The following is a 20348-nucleotide window of genomic DNA, read 5'->3' as shown; positions in this document are numbered from 1 at the left end:
GCTATCCCTCCCCACCAGTGCCGCCGCCATTCGCACTTCTACAAAAGATCATAAAAAAAGAGCTGGGCCTTGACTGTATGTCGAGCCAGAAAATCTCCCCCGAAACCGCCGTCCAAACATCTGATTTCAGGCTAAAACCATCCTGACCGCGCACCTCCCACGGAAGCTCGATCTTATGTGCCGAGTGCATTTTTAGTGTGCGGCCCAGATCGCCTGATTGATAGGGAGTCGGAAAAGAAGATTTTGAGTGACAGCTTACCTTAGTGCCAATCTTCGTCACAATGACAAGCGGCTGCAGCAATCGGGACCCGCAGTTCTTCCATGTCGTCACAGCGTAACGGCACGCAGGCAACTTTGCTCATGAATATTTATGAGGTGGGAGGAGACATTACTGTTTAGGGAAAAGTGCTCGCCCCCTGGAGACTTCTGTGGGGACAATGTAACATGCAGGCTATATTCTAAAATATGTATTTTTCACGGTGCTTGGTGATTTTAAATTGTCATTCAGAACGTTTCATTAAATAAAGCACAATCTGAAAATGTCAAAGTTCAAACAACTTTATTTTTTTGTGTCTGTGTACAGTTCTGTAACTGCAGATAAGTTAACTGATGTAATTCAAATAAAATTGCATTTTAAAATATAGGCTATCATGAATGACATATTTCTATGGTAATGCCGTGGTGTGCTTTTCATTTTGAGCCGCTTTCATCCAGTACAGGCTCTGAAAATGAAAAAAAAAGGATAAAAGATAAGATCATCTGAACTTTAATATTCATTTTAAATACACAAAGGCAAAAATATACCCACCGGAGAACTTAAATTCTGGGAACTCACTTAAGTCTCCACCCCCATAGAGTCTCTGGAGTTTGGTTAGTTCTTCATTGAAAGCTTTCTCATATTCTGGCCCAGCATCTACAAGGCCACCAGAGGCTCTATATGGACCACACAAACAGGGTTAAATGTGAAAAATGCAGTATTCAAAATATATTGGAATGAAAAGAATGTTTTAATTTAATTTGATTTATGGAATGTTTTTCATACTGGCTCTTTGTGGAGTATTCCCGTATCTTGTCGAGAAAGAGTCTCTGTATTGGATCAAGCTGTGCTGCAGATGAGAGAGAAATCACTGTTATTTGTTTCTTATGAACATCTAACAATATCAATATTAACCAGAACGCTTTAACGACATGTGCTTTCTGTCTTTGATGATAAAATTCAAATTATAATTCTACTGCATTTTGTGTTTAAGTATAAATATTTATACCTACTAATACATTTTAACTTAATCACAATAAACATATTTGCATAAAAATCCATAATAAATGATGTCAAGAGACAGATCAATCCACCCTCTTGTGGTAAAGATCAGAATAGCTCAAAAGAAAACAAAGCCTCCACAACTTAGCGACTTTACCACAGAGAAAACCACGCTGATTCAATACAGACAAATATTTGTGTTATGGGAAAATGTTTACAGAAGCTGTATATGTTTAAACTTTCACTTCATTGTTACAGTAAGTCAGTTCTCAAATTAAGACATCTGTAAAATCCTCTGCTAATTTCTGTGTGGGACGGCAGGTGTTTCTCCTAAATCTCCTAAAGCTAGCATCCCCATGTTAGAACTAGACAATTAAGTAAAAATTCCATGTTCTAAAAAACACAATTACAAAAACCGTGCATGAATTTGTGTTTTCAGCAAAATAAATGGATTTTAGTAAATGATAATAACAAATGCATGATATGCATCAAGCATGACAAGGTACAAACAAAAACATTAAAATACAAAAATGAAAGAGTCTATGTTGCACTAAAAGATCATAAAGGCAAAGTAATGATGCAAGTAAATGTATTTCAACAATGAAAAAGATGCATTAATCAAAACTGCATCTGTCTATAGAGCTTGAGAATCTTATAACATTTGCAATATCTTGTGCTTTCCCACAAATAACTGTCCACAAAAATGGGGAGGTTGCATAAAAAAAACCCAACAACAACAAAATATAAATTTATGTAGGCACTGAATGCAGGAGGGATGACATACCCTCAGGCAACTCTTCAAATGCTTCCTCTTTCTGCATCTCTTCCTCTAAAATGTCAGTTTGTGCTAGAATTGGGTCCTTCAGATTGATGGAGCTTTGAGCATCACCAGACATTACTGACATATCATCTACCTTTACGGCTTTACTTAGAGACGCAGATATGGTCTCAACAACAGTTAGATCCTCAGTGGATTTAAATAAAGAGACTTCTGGGATTGGGTCAGACACTGGAACGGCTTCTTCATGACAAACTTCTCGAAGGGTTGGAACTTTACCACAGGCAACTGCCACAGCTTCAGCACTTGAAATATCTATTATGGACTCAGCTGCGGCAACTGGAAATGAGCCGACTGCTTGATTGATGATCTCTTGGCTAGAGGGTGTTTTGTCTGCATTGACATTTGAAGGCCAGTTGGGAGCTATAAAGTCTTGAGATTGAGAAGGTTGTGAAGAGTACTGCGCATGTGCTATGTTTACAAACGTTGATGCATTGGTCACTGCAACAACTTCTGAATCAGAAAATGACTCTTCCAGATGACCGTCCTCATGCGCAGATGAAACTTCAGGAGTTGCTATAACTTTGGAGGTCACCATAACTTCAGACATATTAACTATTTCATCTACTTCTGGTGTAAGTTTTTTAGAGGCAAAAACAACATCCTCAGAAGATTGACTGACTTCTTTGGTGTTTGCTGAAGACAGCTCAGGAACTCGACTGATATTTGTAGTCGTATCTTCTTGAGTTGAAGCCTCTTGTGGAGCATTACTAGTGGGCAACTCTACACCTGAATCAACAGCGTTGGGTGCTACATCTTTTGCATGTGATATTTTAATGTATGTCTTATTATGCAGACCTTCCATGGCCATTTGGTCAGCACATTTTGAATATGCAAAATCCACATCAGAATCTATTAGGACAGTGTCAGGTGTGGTTTCACAGAAAGTTCTGCTCGCTGCTACAGGCAATTTGGAGGCCACATTCAGAGAAGAACCTGTAACTGCTACTATATCTACAATGTACTGAACAGGTTTAGTGTCCACAGGAACAGCAGATTCTGAAGAACATTCCACAGTAACAATTGCTGGAAGGGTGCTGGAAGAAGTTTGAACTTTTGCATTGGAAACAATGGTTGCTTTGGCATCACTCTGGTCATTCAATTGATTTGGTGTAGCCGGTTTGGTTGTACTTGTAGCAGCTTTCAATGCAGCAGCAGGGATCACCGATTGTTTCCTCTCTTTGGTCTCCTTTGTCTTTTGCTGCAGTATTCTGGCAATATCGATTATAGTTTTTGGTTTCGCTTTCTCTAGGGTAAAGATAACATTGTATTAATGTATGTAACAGAAGCAAGAAAAAAGGTCACTGAGATTTTGCCAAGTAAGACATTTTTTTGAATCAACATATTTTGCTGATCCAGGAACAACATTCCTGTCCAGAAATTTAGTCCTAACCCTACTCATAACTTATCCCTAATATCAGATGGAAATGGTAGGTGAATAATACTGATGTAGAAGCACCTAACCCTAGTTGTAACTAAACTTGTAAACTTGTCCCTCAAATCTGATTGGTTGATTGTAATGTTGCTTCAGGATCAACAAAAATGTTGATCCAGGAACATGTTGTACTTGGTAAAATCACATTCACTATTTTGGTCCACACTCTTAAAAGTCACCATGAAATAAAATAAAAAAAACATTGTCAGTTCTTCTTTTTTTATGGAATATTGTAGGATTTATAATAAATGATTTATCTGTGCACATCATTTTATTTATCTATGTGCCCTTGTTATCTTTAATCAAAGTAACTTCCCCTTCCACTTGCAGTGATATCTCTTCTAATGTCATGCTGAATTTTAAAATAAAGTTTTGGGTTTCCCTTTCAGTAAAGTGTTCTTAAAACAACAACATTTTTCTTAGTGTGAATAATATTTTAACAATCTGAAGAACCTTTTTCCACTATAAAGCTACAAACCCGATACCAAAAAAGTTGGGACACCGTACAAATTGTGAATAAAAAAGGAATGCAATGATGTGGAAGTTTCAAATTTCAATATTTTATTCAGAATACAACATAGATGACATATCAAATGTTAAAATGATACATTTTCTCAGTTTAAAGGGAAAAATAAGTTGATTTTAAATTTCATGGCATCAACACATCTCAAAAAAGTTGGGACAAGGCCATGTTTACCACTGTGTGGCATCCCCTCTTCTTTTTATAACAGTCTGTAAACGTCTGGGGACTGAGGAGACAAGTTGCTCAAGTTTAGGAATAGGAATGTTGTCCCATTCTTGTCTAATACAGGTATCTAGTTGCTCAACTGTCTTAGGTCTTCTTTGTCGCATCTTCCTCTTTATGATGCGCCAAATGTAATCTATGGGTGAAAGATCTGGACTGCAGGCTGGCCATTTCAGTACCCGGATCCTTCTTCTACGCAGCCATGATGTTGTAATTGATGCAGTATGTGGTCTGGCATTGTCATGTTGGAAAATGCAAGGTCTTCCCTGAAAGAGACGACGTCTGGATGGAAGCATATGTTGTTCTAGAACTTGGATATACCTTTCAGCATTGATGGTGCCTTTCCAGATGTGTAAGCTGCCCATGCCACACGCACTCATGCAACCCCATACCATCAGAGATGCAGGCTTCTGAATTGAGCACTGATAACAACTTGGGTTGTCCTTGTCCTGTTTAGTCCGGATGACATGGCGTCCCAGTTTTCCAAAAAGAACTTCAAATTTTGATTCGTCTGACCACAGAACAGTTTTCCACTTTGCCACAGTCCATTTTAAATGAGCCTTGGCCCAGAGAAAACGCCTGCGCTTCTGGATCATGTTTAGATATGGCTTCTTTTTTGACCTATAGAGTTTTAGCCGGCAACGGCGAATGGCACGGTGGATTGTGTTCACCGACAGTGTTTTCTGGAAGTATTCCTGAGCCCATGTTGTGATTTCCATTACAGTAGCATTCCTGTATGTGATGCAGTGCCGTCTAAGGGCCCGAAGATCACGGGCATCCAGTATGGTTTTCCGGCCTTGACCCTTACGCACAGAGATTGTTCCAGATTCTCTGAAACTTTGGATGATAACTTCAAACTCTTTGCAATTTTTCTCTGAGAAACTTCTTTCTGATATTGCTCCACTATTTTTCGCCGCAGCATTGGGGGAATTGGTGATCCTCTGCCCATCTTGACTTCTGAGAGACACTGCCACTCTGAGAGGCTCTTTTTATACCCAATCATGTTGCCAATTGACCTAATAAGTTGCAAATTGGTCCTCCAGCTGTTCCTTATATGTATTTAACTTTCCCGGCCTCTTATTGCTACCTGTCCCAACTTTTTTGGAATGTGTAGCTCTCATGAAATCCAAAATGAGCCAATATTTGGCATGACATTTCAAAATGTCTCACTTTCAACATTTGATATGTTATCTATATTCTATTGTGAATAAAATATAAGTTTATGAGATTTGTAAATTATTGCATTCCTTTTTTATTCACAATTTGCACAGTGTCCCAACTTTTTTGGAATCGGGTTTGTACATTTGTGCAATGGAAAGGTTTCATGGATGCTAAAGGTTCTTCATGGAATCTGCCAATTGATAAGTTCATCAACATTCCTAAAATAAGACACCACACAGTGCAATAAAACTTACTTATACTTGTATATCTGACAGGCTTCTTGACATTATTTGCCTTATTGCAGAGCGGTGTCAATGGAGGAACTTTCCTTTGAATCCAAGAACCTTCCACCCAAAGGAACTGAATTAAAGACACACAAAGTCATATGATTTCTGCAAGACTACTGACATTTTTACATAAGCTGACATTTGAACAAGATATTTGTAGAGATTTGAGCAAAGCTGTTCTTGTGTGAAAGGTTTCAGCACTTTCCACAAATTGATTTTTTTTGGTTACATTTATCATAATACCATAATATAACTAATTTCTGATTACTTAATTACTTGTCGTGATGCCAATAAAAATGATAGGAGTCACAATTTTATGGATATTATTACATTTGTGTTAATTAAATTATTGTTGTTTACAATGGATGACATGGCAGTTTAACAGATTATAAAGATTCCAGACCACTAAGATAAGGGGGAGGGGTCGTGCTATTATGTTTTCATGTTAGATAAATATTTTATTACAGAAAACATTTAATACTTTGTATCTTTACTGATTTGAAAACAAGTACTGGGTACCTACTATTTGTGGAAAGCGCCTGTTCACAATTTTGAGATAGATACCGTTCAACTTGAGTGACAGGAATGAACATGTACCTTCAAACCCCTCAAACGCCGAACTCTCTGGAAGGACATAATTGCGAACATCCCTAAGAAGTCTACACTTGATGGCTCCTTTTTATGGTGGAGAGAATAAACAGTACAGTTACACAATGAGGACAGTGAACGTGCAAAACTAAATACTCGAGTTTTCTCTAACCAAGTGTATAAAGCAGTACGAAATAACAATATTGATGGCCTTGTGGTAATTCAGAGTGTTTTTACCCTTTCAGCGCTTTTGTGCTGCTCTCTTCGACCTTGTGTTTTTCATAGACACCGCTTGTTTACTTGTCCATCGGAAATCAGGACATGCCGTTCAGTGGTCGTTAAAACTGAATTCAAAGGCTCTCCTTTAACAACGGCTGTACAGACAAAAACGTATACATAAAATTAATCAAGTTGTTGTTCCGTGAAGCCACAAGACGTTGCGTAATCGGACTGGCACGCCCCCGTGAAACATGCTGCGCGTGTCCGTACGCGAGTCGCGTGCCACTGTGAAGTATTTCTTTTCTCACAATGTAAATGAAACAGTCCTTACAAAAAGTAAAATGCTTTGATATATGTGAGCTGATATCAAATTTTCGAAGAAATCCATGGTATTTTTTAATAAACATGCATGCTCGTTTTGAAAGAGTAGTAAAACACTGTATATGAAACGAAAAACTAGTACCACTACATATAATAATAATTTGGACGACTTTACCTTGGTCCAATTGAGTTTTATTTGCAACATTAAGACAACACACTGCTTCTAAATTGATAACAATACGCTGTTATCAACATATTTACTTCTCAATTTGTAATATATTATACTCCATTCAAAGTTTTAAACATAGACACATATATTACTGTTCAATCAATGGGACTTTGCTTATTAAAAAATAATGAAGTTGGGGGCAAATCTTCAGGTCTGAAATGTACAGTGCGTGATAAGAGATGAGGGAACGTCAGGAGAATAAGACAGGGAAAAGAGGAAAGATGTGTGACCATGACCCCTTGCATTGTCTAAAATGTACTTTGAGATGAGGTTTGGGAAAGTGACCCAGCAGAAAGCATTCAAAGCACTAAGAGTCACTCTTTCGTATATACACACACACACACACACACACATAGAAAAACCGAGTGGAATAACTTGCTGGCCCCACAATAGCTGTTTTCCTTGATCACTCTGGCATCTCACTAGCACAGCAGTGGAATATTAATGTGTCTATTGCATCTAGACAGGAAAACACACTCATACACACACAAATTAAACAAAACCGATCCCTGTTTACAGTCCAAAAAGAAACAGCACCTTTCTCAGGCTCAGTAGTGTGGTAATCGAACAAATAAGACCCTCACAAATTCAACACATTTCATCATCTATATAAAGAGGGCTCTTTCTGGAGAACCGAAGACATTTGCAGCAGATATGGGTGATGATTGATCCCTTTTGCTCTCTGGCTCATTTAGGATTGTTTCAACATCATTTCTACATGCTGCAACCTTCCAAACTTTTACCACTATATCCCATTTTTTGCAAAATAAACAACAAAAAAGGAAGTAAGAACATAAAATAAGAAATGACATCTCTCATTTTTACAAATATGACAATACCTACAGTGTTGATCACTAATGCCTAATAACAACACAAAAATAAAAAAAATTAAAATAAACAAAGATCAGTCAAAAACAAACTGATGTTATTAGTAATGCAGTTTCAAACTTAAATACAGTATTATATATTAAATAGTTTACTTTGTGATGTACCACAATAAAACTAAGATCATAAGGGGAGAACTGAAGAACATCTGGCTGAATTATTGCTAAAATCAAAACTCATGCAGCCACCACATATTTTCACCGAATATATTAGCCGTTTAGGGATATTTCAGAGATATATGACACATTCGGAAATTCTTCTAATGTCCTTTGAGACCTGCTATGATATTTCTGTTGGCCTCTGAGATGTGTCCCATTCTCAAAAACATAAAAATAAATAAAAGTTACATGACAAAAGATGCTGAAAAACATATATAACAATTTCCAAAATAGTCTTTCCACGGAGCGTTTGTGGCTATCTTCTCGAGACTTGCTGTAAATTTTCCTGAACATGCTCACGTTTAATAGACCCTCAAAAACAAACGTATCGCGTACATTCAGTAGTTGAACTGTCACCAGTATCTTTCAGTAAAAACAGATAAAAAAATAAATAAAATAAAATAAATGAGTCGGTTGACACTAGAAAGGTTTGCCAACAAAACCTGGTTTTAGTTTTTAGTGTTAATGAGTGAAATTATGGAATAAATGTTAAATAGTCAGTAAGACTATTGAGTGAATCTCACAAAAACATGTCCAGGTTGCCCCAAAAACCCCAAAATAGTTTGAATTAAAAATTAATCCTGTTCATTTTTTTTAAATGGTGGTAATTTTATGAATTACAATATTTTTATGTAAACCAGCAGTACAGTACAGGCAGTACAACAAATACTACCATGATGTATAAACACTTAATTTAAATAATATCACTTTGCATTACAGTTATGAGAATGAGAGATTTTGTAATTATGTTAATAAGAGATTCGTGAGATTCACCCATAATGAGACTTTCACTGTAATGGCACAGCATTTGTAATGGTTCTGTGTGTTCTAGTATGAATATTGCATCAAATGGCACTACTGTTCCCGGGTCATTAGAGCGTTAAGTAACTACTGTACGTTTGACCCTTTAAGACTTACAGCATCCTGAGACATCCTTTACATCCTTATAGAACTGAAATTTACATCTCTACATCCTTCATTTTCACTCACACACTTGACTTGTCTTGAAGCGGTACCTAGGACAATAAGAATCCAGTGGGGATCACTGATTAAGACTGTTACAGCATTTTGCAGATTCACAGATGCTTGTGCGAATACACACATTCACACTCTGGGATTCATGGTGCTGGGTGGGATTGTCACACTAGGCTGGTGGGCTTTCAACACGGAGGAGTAGCGGATATTGAATCTGGGGGTCAAATGGTCAGGTCAAACAACGTGGGTCAGGGTTCGTCAAAGAGCTGAAGGTCCAGTCGCACCACAATCTCTCCTGTTGGGACTTCGTGTAACAGCAGACGCTTGGTGATGGGCCCCTTCGAGCCCTGGTCCTTCTTGATGTCGGCCAGCCGAATCTCCGTCCTGCCCAAGAAATCTAACAAGACAGGAAATAGAATGGGGTGAAAGATGTAGAGAGAGAAAGAAAAAATGTATGTGGTTATGTTTATACACTACTGTTCAAATTTTTGGGGTTAGTAAGTTTTTTAAACATTAAGCGTCTTTTTTGTTCACCAAAGCTGAATTTATCATATCAAAAAATACAGTAAAAGAGCAATTTTGTAAAATTATTACAATTTAAAATATCTGTTTTCTATTTTATTTTTAAAAAGCTGAATTTTCAGCATCATTACTCCAGTCTTCAGTGTCACATGATCCTTCAGAAATCATTCTAATATGCTGATTTGCTGCTCAAGAAACATTTGTTATTATGTTGAAAACAGTTGTGCTGCTAAATACTTTTGTGGAAACTGTGATATAAATATATATTTTTCAAAATTCTATGATAAATAGAAAATTCAAAAGTACAGCATTTATTCTAAATAAAAATTCTTTTGTAACAATGTAAATGTCACTGTCACTTTTGATCAATTTAATTTATCTTTACTGAAAAAAAGTATTAATTTAATAAAAAGAAATCCCCAAACTTTTGAATGCTTGTGTGTGTGTGTGTGTATATATATATATATATATATATATATATAATAATAATAATATATATTATATATATATTATATTATATATTGGAATTATATATTATGTTGTAATCATCAGTTGAAAAATATTTCTGTAACCGATTTTATATATACACTCACCGGCCACTTTATTAGGTACATCTGTTCAAATGCAAATATCTAATCAGCCATTCACATGACAGCAACTTAATGCATTTAGGCATGTAGATATGGTCAAGACGATCTGCTGAAGTTCAATCTGAGCCTCAGAATAGGGAAGAAAAATCATTTAAGTGACTTTGAACATGGCATGGTCGATGGTGCCAGACGGGCTGGTCTAAGTATTTCAGAAACTGCTGATCTACTGGGATTTTCACGCACAAACATCTCTAGGGTTTACAGAGAAAGGTCAGAAAAAGAGAAAATATCCAGTAAATGGCACTTCTATGGGTGAAAATGCCTTGTTGATGCCAGAGGACAATGGTTCTAGCTGATAGAAAGGCAACAGTAGCTCAAATAAACACCCATTACAACCGAGGTCTGCAGAAGAGCGTCTCTAAACACGTCGAACCTTGAATCAGATGAGCTACAGCAGCAGAAGACCACACCGGGTGCCACTCCTAGAACTGGAAACTGAGGCTACAATTCACACGGGCTCACCAAAATTGGACAACAGAAGATTGTAAAAATGTTGCCTGGTCGGATGAGTCTTGATTTCTGCTGTGACATTCAGATAGTAGGGTCAGAGGTTGGCGTAAACAACATGAAAGCATGGATCCATCCTGCCTTTTATCAAAGGTTCAGGCTGCTGGTGGTGCAATGGTGTTGGGGATATTATCTTGGCACACTTTGGGCTCCTTAGTACCAATTGAGCATTGTTTAAATGCCACAGCCTACCTGAGTATTGTTGCTGACCATGTCCATCCCTTTATGACCACAGTGTATCATCTTCTGATGGCTACTTCCAGCAAAGCTCAAATTATCTCAAACTGGTTTTTTGAACATGACAATGAGTTCACTATATTCACTATATCAAATGGCCTCCACAGTCACCAGATCTCAATCCAGTGGAGCAGCTTTGGGATGTGGTGGAACATGGATGTGCAGCCAACAAATCTGCAGAAACTGCGTGATGCTATCATGACAATATGGACCAAAATCTCTGAGAAATGTTTCCAGCACCTAGTTGAATCTATGCCACGAAGAATTAAGGCAGTTCTGAAGGCAAAAGAAGTCCTTTTGCCTTCAATTATATGTGAGATGAGTATATTTTCAGTATACTGACCGTCCGGGGAGAACTGATCCCTCTCGAACACAGTGACACACAGCACGTCCTGCTCCAGGTCTTTGATGAAGAACTGGCAGTTTGAGTTCCATTTGGGGTTCAGAGTGTCCTGTAGCGTCTTAGTGACGTGACACTGAGAGCCCATCGTCACCTCACAGTACGGGTTACTCTTACCTGCGCACAATGGACATTTACGATATGGTCGATATTATCAGAATGCTTATAACTTAGTAAAGCACCTTATAGCATATAGTATTCATTCTTTACCATTTGAGCGACAGGGCTTCAGCTCAATGCCTTCAACAATGTTCACCATTAGCCGCCCGATACCAGTGGCCCTCTGAGACCTTACTGCAAACATAATAGTAACACAAAACCAGTTCTCAGCAAACACTCAGAGCATTCATAGCTTTATTAATGCAGTGAGGAAATATGTGTGACAGACCCAAGTAGGCTTTCTCTCTCTTCTTCTTCTCTGTTTCGATGAAAAGCTCAGAAGCGGCTTTGATCTTCTGTACCCAAGCTGTCCTGTAGGATTACAGGATGGAACAGAGGAACATTGTCAAAATATGTGATTTACAGCATTTATAAGAGCATATGAGCACATATATTGCAGGATAATGGGTACAGATCTAATAAATAAACAAATAATTAGTTTAATACCGTTCGTTGATGCTCTCAGCACGTATAGTGTAGACTCTGTCTATGTGAGATATGTGGAATATGGGTTCATCTCCTGAAGGATCAGTTGGAAGCTTCACCAGCACCTCATTAAGAAAGATGGGCTGCAGAGAGAGGTCAACGAGTCAGGTTAAAGGTCAAGGACCAGATATTATATTAAAGGTCAAAAAATGATTGCAAATAAATAAGATCTTTAAGAATGTCTCACCGTTTTGTACATGCGATACTGCAGGTGGGATTTCGCACTGAAGACCTTGTCCATTCCAGACGAGCCCAGAGGTTTGATGATCTGCGTGAGGAGCAGGAAGTCATTAAACAGGAAGCCGTAAAGCTCCTTGTTGCTCTTGGCTTTGTAGAGTTTTCCACTGTGTAGGAACTTCCGAGGGCCCAGGCAGTTTGTAACTGAGTTGAACACAAGTTGCTGTAAAGAGGGAGAGAAACATTTATTGTAACGAAATTTGACCTAGATTGTCACGAGAACAGCTTGACAAATACACACTACCATTCAAAAGTTTGGGGTCAGTAAGATTGTTTTGGAAAGAAATTAATATTTTTATTCCACAAGGACACATTAAATTGATCAAAAGTGACAAAAGATTTATAATATTATAAAAGATTTCTATTTTTAAAAAATGCTGTTCTTTTGAACTTTCAATTCATCAAAGAATCCTGGAAAAAACTATCATGGTTTCCACAAAAATATTAAGCCACACAACTGTTTTTAACATTAATAATAATAGTAAATGTTTCTTGAACAGCAAATCATCATATTAGAGTGATTTCTGAAGGATCATGTGACACTGAAGACTGGAGTAATGATGCTGAAAATTCAGCTTTGCCATCACAGGAATAAATTACATTTTAAAATATATCAAAACAAACAATGGTTACTTTAAATTGTAATTTTACTGTATTACTGTTTTTAATGTATTTTTGATTAAATAAATGCAGCCTTGGTGAGCATAAGAGATACGTTTATGGATTTGTTTTACTGGTGCGCAGACCAAAATAGACTCTTTTCAAAATATCTGAAAGCTAATTAAATACAATCCAGTGAAAAAAACTTATTTTACTAAGTGACTGTCTATGGACTGTGTTTATGGACTGTGTCTATGCAGCAGGTTTGTGTTCTGGTACCTCTGACAGCCCCTCACACTGCACATGCGCCTGGATCCACTCCAGCCGGTCTGAGTTTTCTTTTTCACGCACGCCTTCGTTGACCTGTGAGCATAGCTCTTCAGCCTTCTCCAGAGCCAGCCGCAGGTGACTGTGGTCCGGGTGGCTTTCTGGAGTGTTCTCTATAATCTGTGCATGAGGAGAGAGAAAAACATGAGACGATGCTCCCACATACATGAAGCCAAAGGGAAGTGATGTGAAAATTATGGAAGCTTGTTTCCGCCACAGAATAAAAAAAAGGTAATTGCAACTTTTCTTCTCAGAATTGAGAGTTTATATTTTGCAATTCTGACTTTATCACCCGCAATTGTGAGTTTATATCACAATTCTGAAATAGTCACAATTACGAGATATAAACTTGCAATTCTAAGAAATGAAATCAGCTGACAATTCTGACTTTATAACTCGCAATTGCAAGTTTATATATCAATTCTTAGAAATAAACTCGCAATTCTGAGGAATAGTCACAATTGCGAGGTTTCTGTGAAAAAAGTCATCTGACAATTCTGGCTTTTTTTCTCACAATTGTGAGTTTATATCTTGCAATTCTGACCTTATATTTCGCAATTATGAGTTTATATCTCAATTCTGAGAAATAGTCACAATTGAAATATAAACTCGCAATTCTGAGAAAAAAAGTCAGCCGACAATTGACATTTTTCTCACAATTGCAAGTTTATATCTTGCAATTCTGACTTTTTTTCCTGCAATTGCGAGTTTATATCTCACAATTCTGACCTTATATATTTCGCAATTATGAGATTATATCTCAATTCTGACAAATAAACTCACAACTCTGAGAAATAGTCACAAGTGAAACATCCTTTCAGTTCCATCTATATGAACTGAATTTGGAAAACAAGCCTTTCGGTACGCGGCACCCAATGATTGGAACTTTTTACAAAATGACTTGAAATTACAGAACCCGGTGTCGATGAACACTTTTAAATCTTTTATTAGCGAGCTGTTAAAGGAAGAAATGAATTATAAATGTTTTTTATTTGTACTGATGATGTGTCTTTACTGTGTTTGATGTGTGTTTTTCTTTTTTTTTTTTTTTTTAAGAATGCTGTACTGCTTATTTTGGCCAGGTCACTTCTGTAAAAGAGATTTTTAATCTCAGAAAGTTTTATCTGGTTAAATAAAGGGAAAGAAGAATATAAACTTGCAATTCTGAGAAAAAAAGTCAGCCGGCAACTGACGTTTTTCTCGCAATTGCGAGTTTATATATCGCAAATCTGAGAAATAAAGTCAGCTGATAATTCTGACTTTTTCTCGCATTTCTGAGTTTATATCCCACAATTCTGACTTTTTTTCCCTCAGAATTATGATATAAACTTGCAATTCTGAGAAAAAAAGTCAGAATTTTGAGACAAAAACTTGTATTTGCAAGAAAAAAAAGTGAATTCTTTATGTGTTTTTGTAGATGACAGAGTTATGTTTGTTTTCAATGTGTTGTTGGTTCTTATAGTAGTCAGGAAATAGTCAATTAACTAGATTGTGAGCGTGTACATACGTTTTTGATGATGAGCGGGTATCGGGTGACTCTCTGCATGGGTTTAAGAAGGAAACTTGACAGAGGCATTCCCTTACAGCGAGGGTCCATCGCCAACCTCTGTAAAACATGCAAACAAGCATAAAAATGCATAAAAAAGCAACCATGATACATCATAGCATTTTTTTCAGAAAATATAAAAATCTTGTTGAAATTATTTCAAATTTGGTGTATTTACAATTAAAAATTGCAAACATTACCACAATAAAGAGGGAAACTGGATAAAAAAAAACAATTAAGTGTCACAACAGATCACTATGGATCAAACGGTTGACTTTTCACTAGTCTCACCTTAACAAACTCTTTGAATTCGGGCACCTCGTCTGTCTTCTGCTGAATGAGGGTGGCGCCGTTGAGCTGGCAGCTACAGAAGCGGATGTATGGCTGCATGTGAACAAGCTGAGCAGTCAGGATGTCACCAATCATCTTCACCGGCATGCGCTCACCTGACATCTTCTTCCTCACCCGCAACGCCCTGGAGAGAGAGTTAGATGGGGCATTCTGGGTAAGCTACGTAATGCTCATTATATGGAATTACATCCGATCTATTCTTATAGTTGTCTTAACATCTGTTTAATAAAGCTGTGAAGTGTGAATATTTAATTAATTGACCTGACATGCCACATTACTTTGCACTGCATTCTCATTAATGACTTTAGAGCAATTTCCATCATGGAATAAGCAAAGAGGGAGCTTAAATCAGGGGTTAATTGCATGGTGACTAATGATGAGGTAAGGATATCCATTGTATTAACCAATAGGTGGCGTACTTGAGCAGTTTAATGTTGCACATGATCAGCTCTTTCCAGTTGACAAAGATCATGGCCACCTCCTTCTCCGTCAACAATTCCGAGTCTAGCAGAGGCTTCTGGAAGGTCTGAAAGCAAACCATAAATATATATACATTTTCCTATATGAAATTCTCTCTATTAACTTCATTGCGAACTAGCATAATATAGATAATACACATTCATTAAATGGCATCACCTCAGCTATTCCTACTTCCTGGCATGACTTTATAATGAACATCATACAGACAACCACCCTGGCGACTAGACTGTTGATCTTTGGCCTGATTAAACTGTAATTTCCTCCGAGCTTTACCTCAGTAACTAGCTGCAGGTCATTGACATAGTTCTCCTCTGTAACAATAAGTTCATGTATGTATCCCTGCCTCTTCCGTTCCACTGGCGTCAGCATGTCAAGCAGGTGGAGGTCGGCACACCCTGTGAAATGCACAGAGGTCATGCACAGTCAAATCTCATGCTTAGATTAATACATTAAAAATAAGATTAATAATTAATTAGTACATTAATTCAGTTACAACAAGTTGATATTACAGTCACACTTAATATTAGGTGTTTTAACTACGATGTACTTATATAAACAAAACAAAAAGTTAGATATAATGTACTTATTGTGTTTGTTGTATTATAAATACGGTTTAGTGGTATGGGTAGGGTCAACAGTGTAATTATGGATGAAATTACAGAAATTAATTACAGCTGTAATTACATGAAGGTTTTTTTTTTTAATATAAGCAGTGTTGGGGGTAACGCATTACAAGTAACTTGAGTTACGTAATTAGATTAGTTTTTTCAAGTAACGCATTAGTTTTAAATTTACTACAAAATATCTGAGTTACTTTTTCAAATAAGTAACTTAAGTTACTTTGTTTTCCCATGTATTGACTGACAGTTCTCCTGCGCCCATGTTGAGAGAAATCGGGAGTACAGAGGCGACGTGTGTGTCATGGTTATTCTAGATTAATTCTAGACTAAATGTGAGCATACATTTATTCCTTTACTTCTTCTCCTGCGTCCTATTCTTCTGTAATCCAGAATGGCAGCACATCTTAAAGGTTTGTTTGAGCTGCGCCCTCTAGTGTACATGTGTGAATTTCCTTTAGCCTGAGGCTTATTCATTTCATTTTTGGTGTGAAAGGGTCTTTACATTTGCCAAAAATATAACTTTTTTGTTGTTATAAGAACAAACAAACAGCCCAGATGAGAAAAAGTAATGCAAAAGTACCGTAACATTACTTTTCAGAAAAAGTAACTAAGTAACGCAATTAGTTAATTTTTTAGGGAGTAACGCGATAATGTAATTCATTACTTTTAAAAGTAACTTTCCCCAACACTGAATATAAGTACAATGTAAAAACATGTATGTACACAATAAGTGCACTGTATCAAATGATTAATTTGAATGTTAATACATAGTAGTTAAGAAAGCTTAACTCAAGTGGAAGCGATATTACTTTGGTAAGAATAATAGTGGAAATAAATGCTGATTTGTTTTTTGTTTTTTTTCACATTTAATTTTAAGGAATAATGTACGATCATTGTCTTAAAATAAAGCACCCAACATGATGCTTGTTACACTTACCAAATAAATAACTGGACATGCAACATTGATTTGAGTTGAACTTACTTTATTATGTGAGAAGAAAGAGACGGCGGAGTGATACGAGCAGTTATGTATGAACACGTTTGCTCAATTATACAAAAATATTTGACAGCAGAATGCTGTGATTGCCCAATCAGAATCAAATGAGAGGCATTTAAGAACTGTGTGTTCATTTCTATAGAATATGCCTGCAGGTATATTGCTCAAGCAATTCTCATTTCTTGCCATTTGTGCGGCTCATGAATTAAATGACAGCATGTTACTGTACATTAAAAAACATTATGCGTTTAATAGTGACACAATCAATTCATCTGTTAGCAGATTAAAAATAAATAAGCCAGTCTGCAGTTGCCATGGAGTTCTTTAATGGTTACACATCATTTTTTATAAAGGTGGTATGACACTTTTTTTTAAAGCTAGGAATTGATGTATATAGTTGAGTTTTTAACTGTACATTCATTTTATTTTCTGATAAAATGCTTTAATAATCAAGTACATTGGTTAATGTTTTGGACATTGTTGTGAGATATTCAGAACAAATGCATTTTATTACACAGTATTGCAAATAATTGGAAGGGAAAGAAGCAGTTGTGCTTCTGTAGCCCGAGGATGGTTATGTTCACTTAAAATAAAAACAAAAGAAAACCTTGCAACAGACTGATCACAGGCATGATGGACAGTCCATCCAGCCAATAATAAAGCAGCAACCTCAAATACTTTCACACTGTGGAACCAATAAAGAACCACACAGACATGAAATAAACTTGGAAGGAATTTCATGTCTTGTTTTTCAGCATTAAAATTACAATACTGTTATGAGGCAGATAAAAAAAGAAAGAAATAAAATCAGAGTTCATGTGTTGCAAGTACAATACTGGAGGAATAAAAATTAATGCCATGCTTTTTTTTTTCCCTACATTGGATCATCTAATGGCCCAAAAACTCTGTTTCTTGTTCTTATATGTAAAAGAAAATTCCAGTCTTTCATGTTGCACTTGTAAACATCTATTTATTCATAAGCATTTGTGATTAGAAGGGTATTAAGCTTATATTCAGTACATTAATCTTTTCCGTAATGCAGTTTAGGGTTTCAGTCAAAGCATGACAATTAAATTTCATAAAATTTGGACTTTCTATATGCTCTCTACTCACTACTTGTACTTCCATTTTTATGTTTTAAAGGACGGTGTACATACTGCAGTGGATTTTTTTTTTTTTAAAACACTATGCATAACATTTTTTTGATCATTATAAAAATAGTGAGCTGTTGTATCAAGAACAACTTGAAATCTAGTGTTCTCAAATCAACATCAACATCTCAAAAATAATTGCAAGTTCAATCAACATGACAGAATGATGACAGCAAACGATTGAGAATACAAAAAAAAAGAAAAATGCATTCATCCATCTATATGGGAATTACAATTGTACAAGCAATGAACCCCAAAAACCCAATCATGTGAGGGAGTACGTCCCTTACAGCAACATTTTATACATTTTGTACGCACTTTGTCTCTCACTGTACCATTAACCTTAAGTGGCAGTTGTGCAGTTTTTTTGGTTTGCAACACCAATTCTCAACCCCCGTCACATTGACACAACGAAACAATCAAAATGAAAAACAAACTAAAAACAAAAACCAAACGAAAACAAAACAAGAGACAAGCAAGCACACAAACACAAATCAATCCATCCACTGTTTTGGTATGAACATGTAACAAACAATGACACAGAGAGGCATGTGACTGGACCGGATGAACTGAGACGTCCATCTTGTCCGTCAAATTGACTGACAGCACCTGTGTGTATTGGAAGGGGTGAGGGGGGAGGGGTTGTTCTGAATGACACACAATAGCATTCTACATGAAGTCCACATATATCCAACCATTTGGGGACATCTGACATGGTATATACCTGTTTTCACTATATAAAGACTTGTTTTTTAGATACATTTTGGCAACCAAAAAGTATGACATCTTGATATTTCAATTGGTTGGATATGCTGTACACATCGCTATGTCTCAATTCCACATATTTGAGCTTTGATGAGTTGCAATGACACTAATAAGCACGTCAAGTTATGATACTGCACCCCGTTACGTCATGACTCATGAATAGTGGGTCATTCTGTGGTGCTATGGTCCAATGAAAAACCATGGGGGCGGGGCTTGGTGGAGCAGAAAGCGTGCATTAGTCGGATGAAGCGGTGGAACTTAACACTGAATGAAACCATTTTGATTGGTTGCTTCAAAACAGCTTTTTTTTTTACCTACGGGATTTGGGGCGAGATCACAGAAAGCCACAAAAGGACCCACTATCCAGCACTTTCATTTGATTAGTGTTTCAATTCATTGTACAAATTCAGTGTGAATGATTAATTTCATGAATTTGTAAAAGAAAAAAAGGAAAGAGATCCTTTAAAATATTAGGCATTCTTGTTTATTTAATTGCTTTAATGCGGAGGATGCTTTGGCGAGCGTTTACGGTTCTGAAAATTGAGGTTAATGACTGCTCTCTGTAGTATTCGTCTCTTCTGGCCACAAAGCCAGCTGGGGGGGGCAGTCACATGATCAATGTTCCATCTCCCATCATCCCGCTGGGCACAGTTTAAGGGATAGTGGGTCGCTTTGAGGACTTTCAAGGCTGAGTGGGATATGGGCAACATAAGAGTCCTAGAAAGAGGAAAACACAGCACATAAGCCAAAAAAAAGGAAAAAAAAAATCAAAAGAAAAAAGGAAAAAGAAAAACCACAATGTGCAAAAATCTTTACGAGCTAGGAGAACTAAATGAACTCTGCAAGACACTCTTCACAAGACGCCACAATGACAAGGACACGAGCATGCAGGCATAGAGAGAAAGAGAGATGAGATTCTACTTAATGCTCTACAACATGAGGTGAGAGGTTGCTTGGAAACAGGAAGAGGAGGGGCTTCAGTGTGGCAGAGGATAAGGACTGGACATTGGACGCTCTATAACTCACCACACCGTGAGGACATAACTAAAACTAATTTTGAGAAGGTCCTCAAAGATGTGAAAGAAATGATTGTTATGAAAGTATTTTAGACCACACTGGCACTGATGTTATTGGTGGCGCTTTAAAGCCAATTCGTTTCTCATAAGGACATGAATTTTCAGAATCGTTTTATCTGTATTTTTTTGTTTGAGCAG

The 20348-nt window shown here is 36.9% G+C and overlaps 2 protein-coding genes across 5 annotated transcripts in view; both read right to left on the bottom strand.

Moving 5' to 3' along the window:
* Positions 1-542: 542 nt before the first annotated feature.
* si:dkey-22n8.3 (uncharacterized) lies at positions 543-6810 on the bottom strand. Of its 2 annotated transcripts, none has more exons than XM_051910794.1 (7): positions 6550-6810; positions 6322-6399; positions 5692-5797; positions 2043-3344; positions 1043-1106; positions 836-933; positions 543-722 (listed from the first exon to the last, which is right to left on the bottom strand). In XM_051910794.1, the coding sequence occupies exons 2-7, from the start codon at positions 6370-6372 to the stop codon at positions 691-693; spliced, it is 1653 nt and encodes a 550-aa protein (XP_051766754.1). In that variant the 5' UTR covers positions 6373-6399; positions 6550-6810; the 3' UTR covers positions 543-690. The 2 variants fall into 2 exon arrangements, with proteins under 2 accessions (XP_051766754.1, XP_051766764.1); XM_051910804.1 differs by having other exon boundaries at positions 809-933; positions 2043-3342; positions 6550-6807.
* A 193-nt stretch (positions 6811-7003) lies between these two features.
* Positions 7004-20348, bottom strand: part of itsn1 (intersectin 1 (SH3 domain protein)) — a 53586-nt gene continuing 40241 nt past the window's right edge. For 2 of the 3 annotated variants that reach the window (XM_051910764.1, XM_051910775.1), the window contains 11 exons: positions 15875-15996; positions 15541-15647; positions 15062-15245; positions 14732-14830; positions 13177-13344; positions 12248-12460; positions 12022-12143; positions 11804-11886; positions 11626-11709; positions 11359-11532; positions 7004-9496 (listed from right to left, as the gene is read on the bottom strand). In XM_051910764.1, coding sequence (XP_051766724.1) covers positions 9348-9496; positions 11359-11532; positions 11626-11709; positions 11804-11886; positions 12022-12143; positions 12248-12460; positions 13177-13344; positions 14732-14830; positions 15062-15245; positions 15541-15647; positions 15875-15996 — 1505 coding nt within the window. In that variant the 3' untranslated portion in view covers positions 7004-9347. Of the gene's footprint in view, positions 9497-11358; positions 11533-11625; positions 11710-11803; positions 11887-12021; positions 12144-12247; positions 12461-13176; positions 13345-14731; positions 14831-15061; positions 15246-15540; positions 15648-15874; positions 15997-17522; positions 19852-20348 lie in introns of those variants that run through there. The other variant, XM_051910783.1, reaches the window with a different exon arrangement.

The sequence above is a fragment of the Ctenopharyngodon idella genome, chromosome 1 (assembly GCF_019924925.1).
Source record: "Ctenopharyngodon idella isolate HZGC_01 chromosome 1, HZGC01, whole genome shotgun sequence".
Lineage (NCBI taxonomy): Eukaryota > Metazoa > Chordata > Actinopteri > Cypriniformes > Xenocyprididae > Ctenopharyngodon > Ctenopharyngodon idella.
The sequence above is the reverse complement of the archived record's forward strand: the minus strand, read 5'-3'. Positions and strand labels throughout refer to the sequence as shown.

What these genes read in the sequence shown, in the direction of transcription:
- si:dkey-22n8.3 (XM_051910794.1), bottom strand. Translation starts at nt 6,372, where the DNA reads ATGTTCGCAATTATGTCCTTCCAGAGAGTTCGGCGTTTGAGGGGTTTG. An exon ending in TGTCAGATATACAAGTATAA is followed by an intron (nt 3,345 to 5,691) that starts GTAAGTTTTATT and finishes TCTTTACCCTAG; the next exon opens with AGAAAGCGAAACCAAAAACT. An exon ending in CTATGGGGGTGGAGACTTAA is followed by an intron (nt 723 to 835) that starts GTGAGTTCCCAG and finishes TTTCATTTTCAG; the next exon opens with AGCCTGTACTGGATGAAAGC.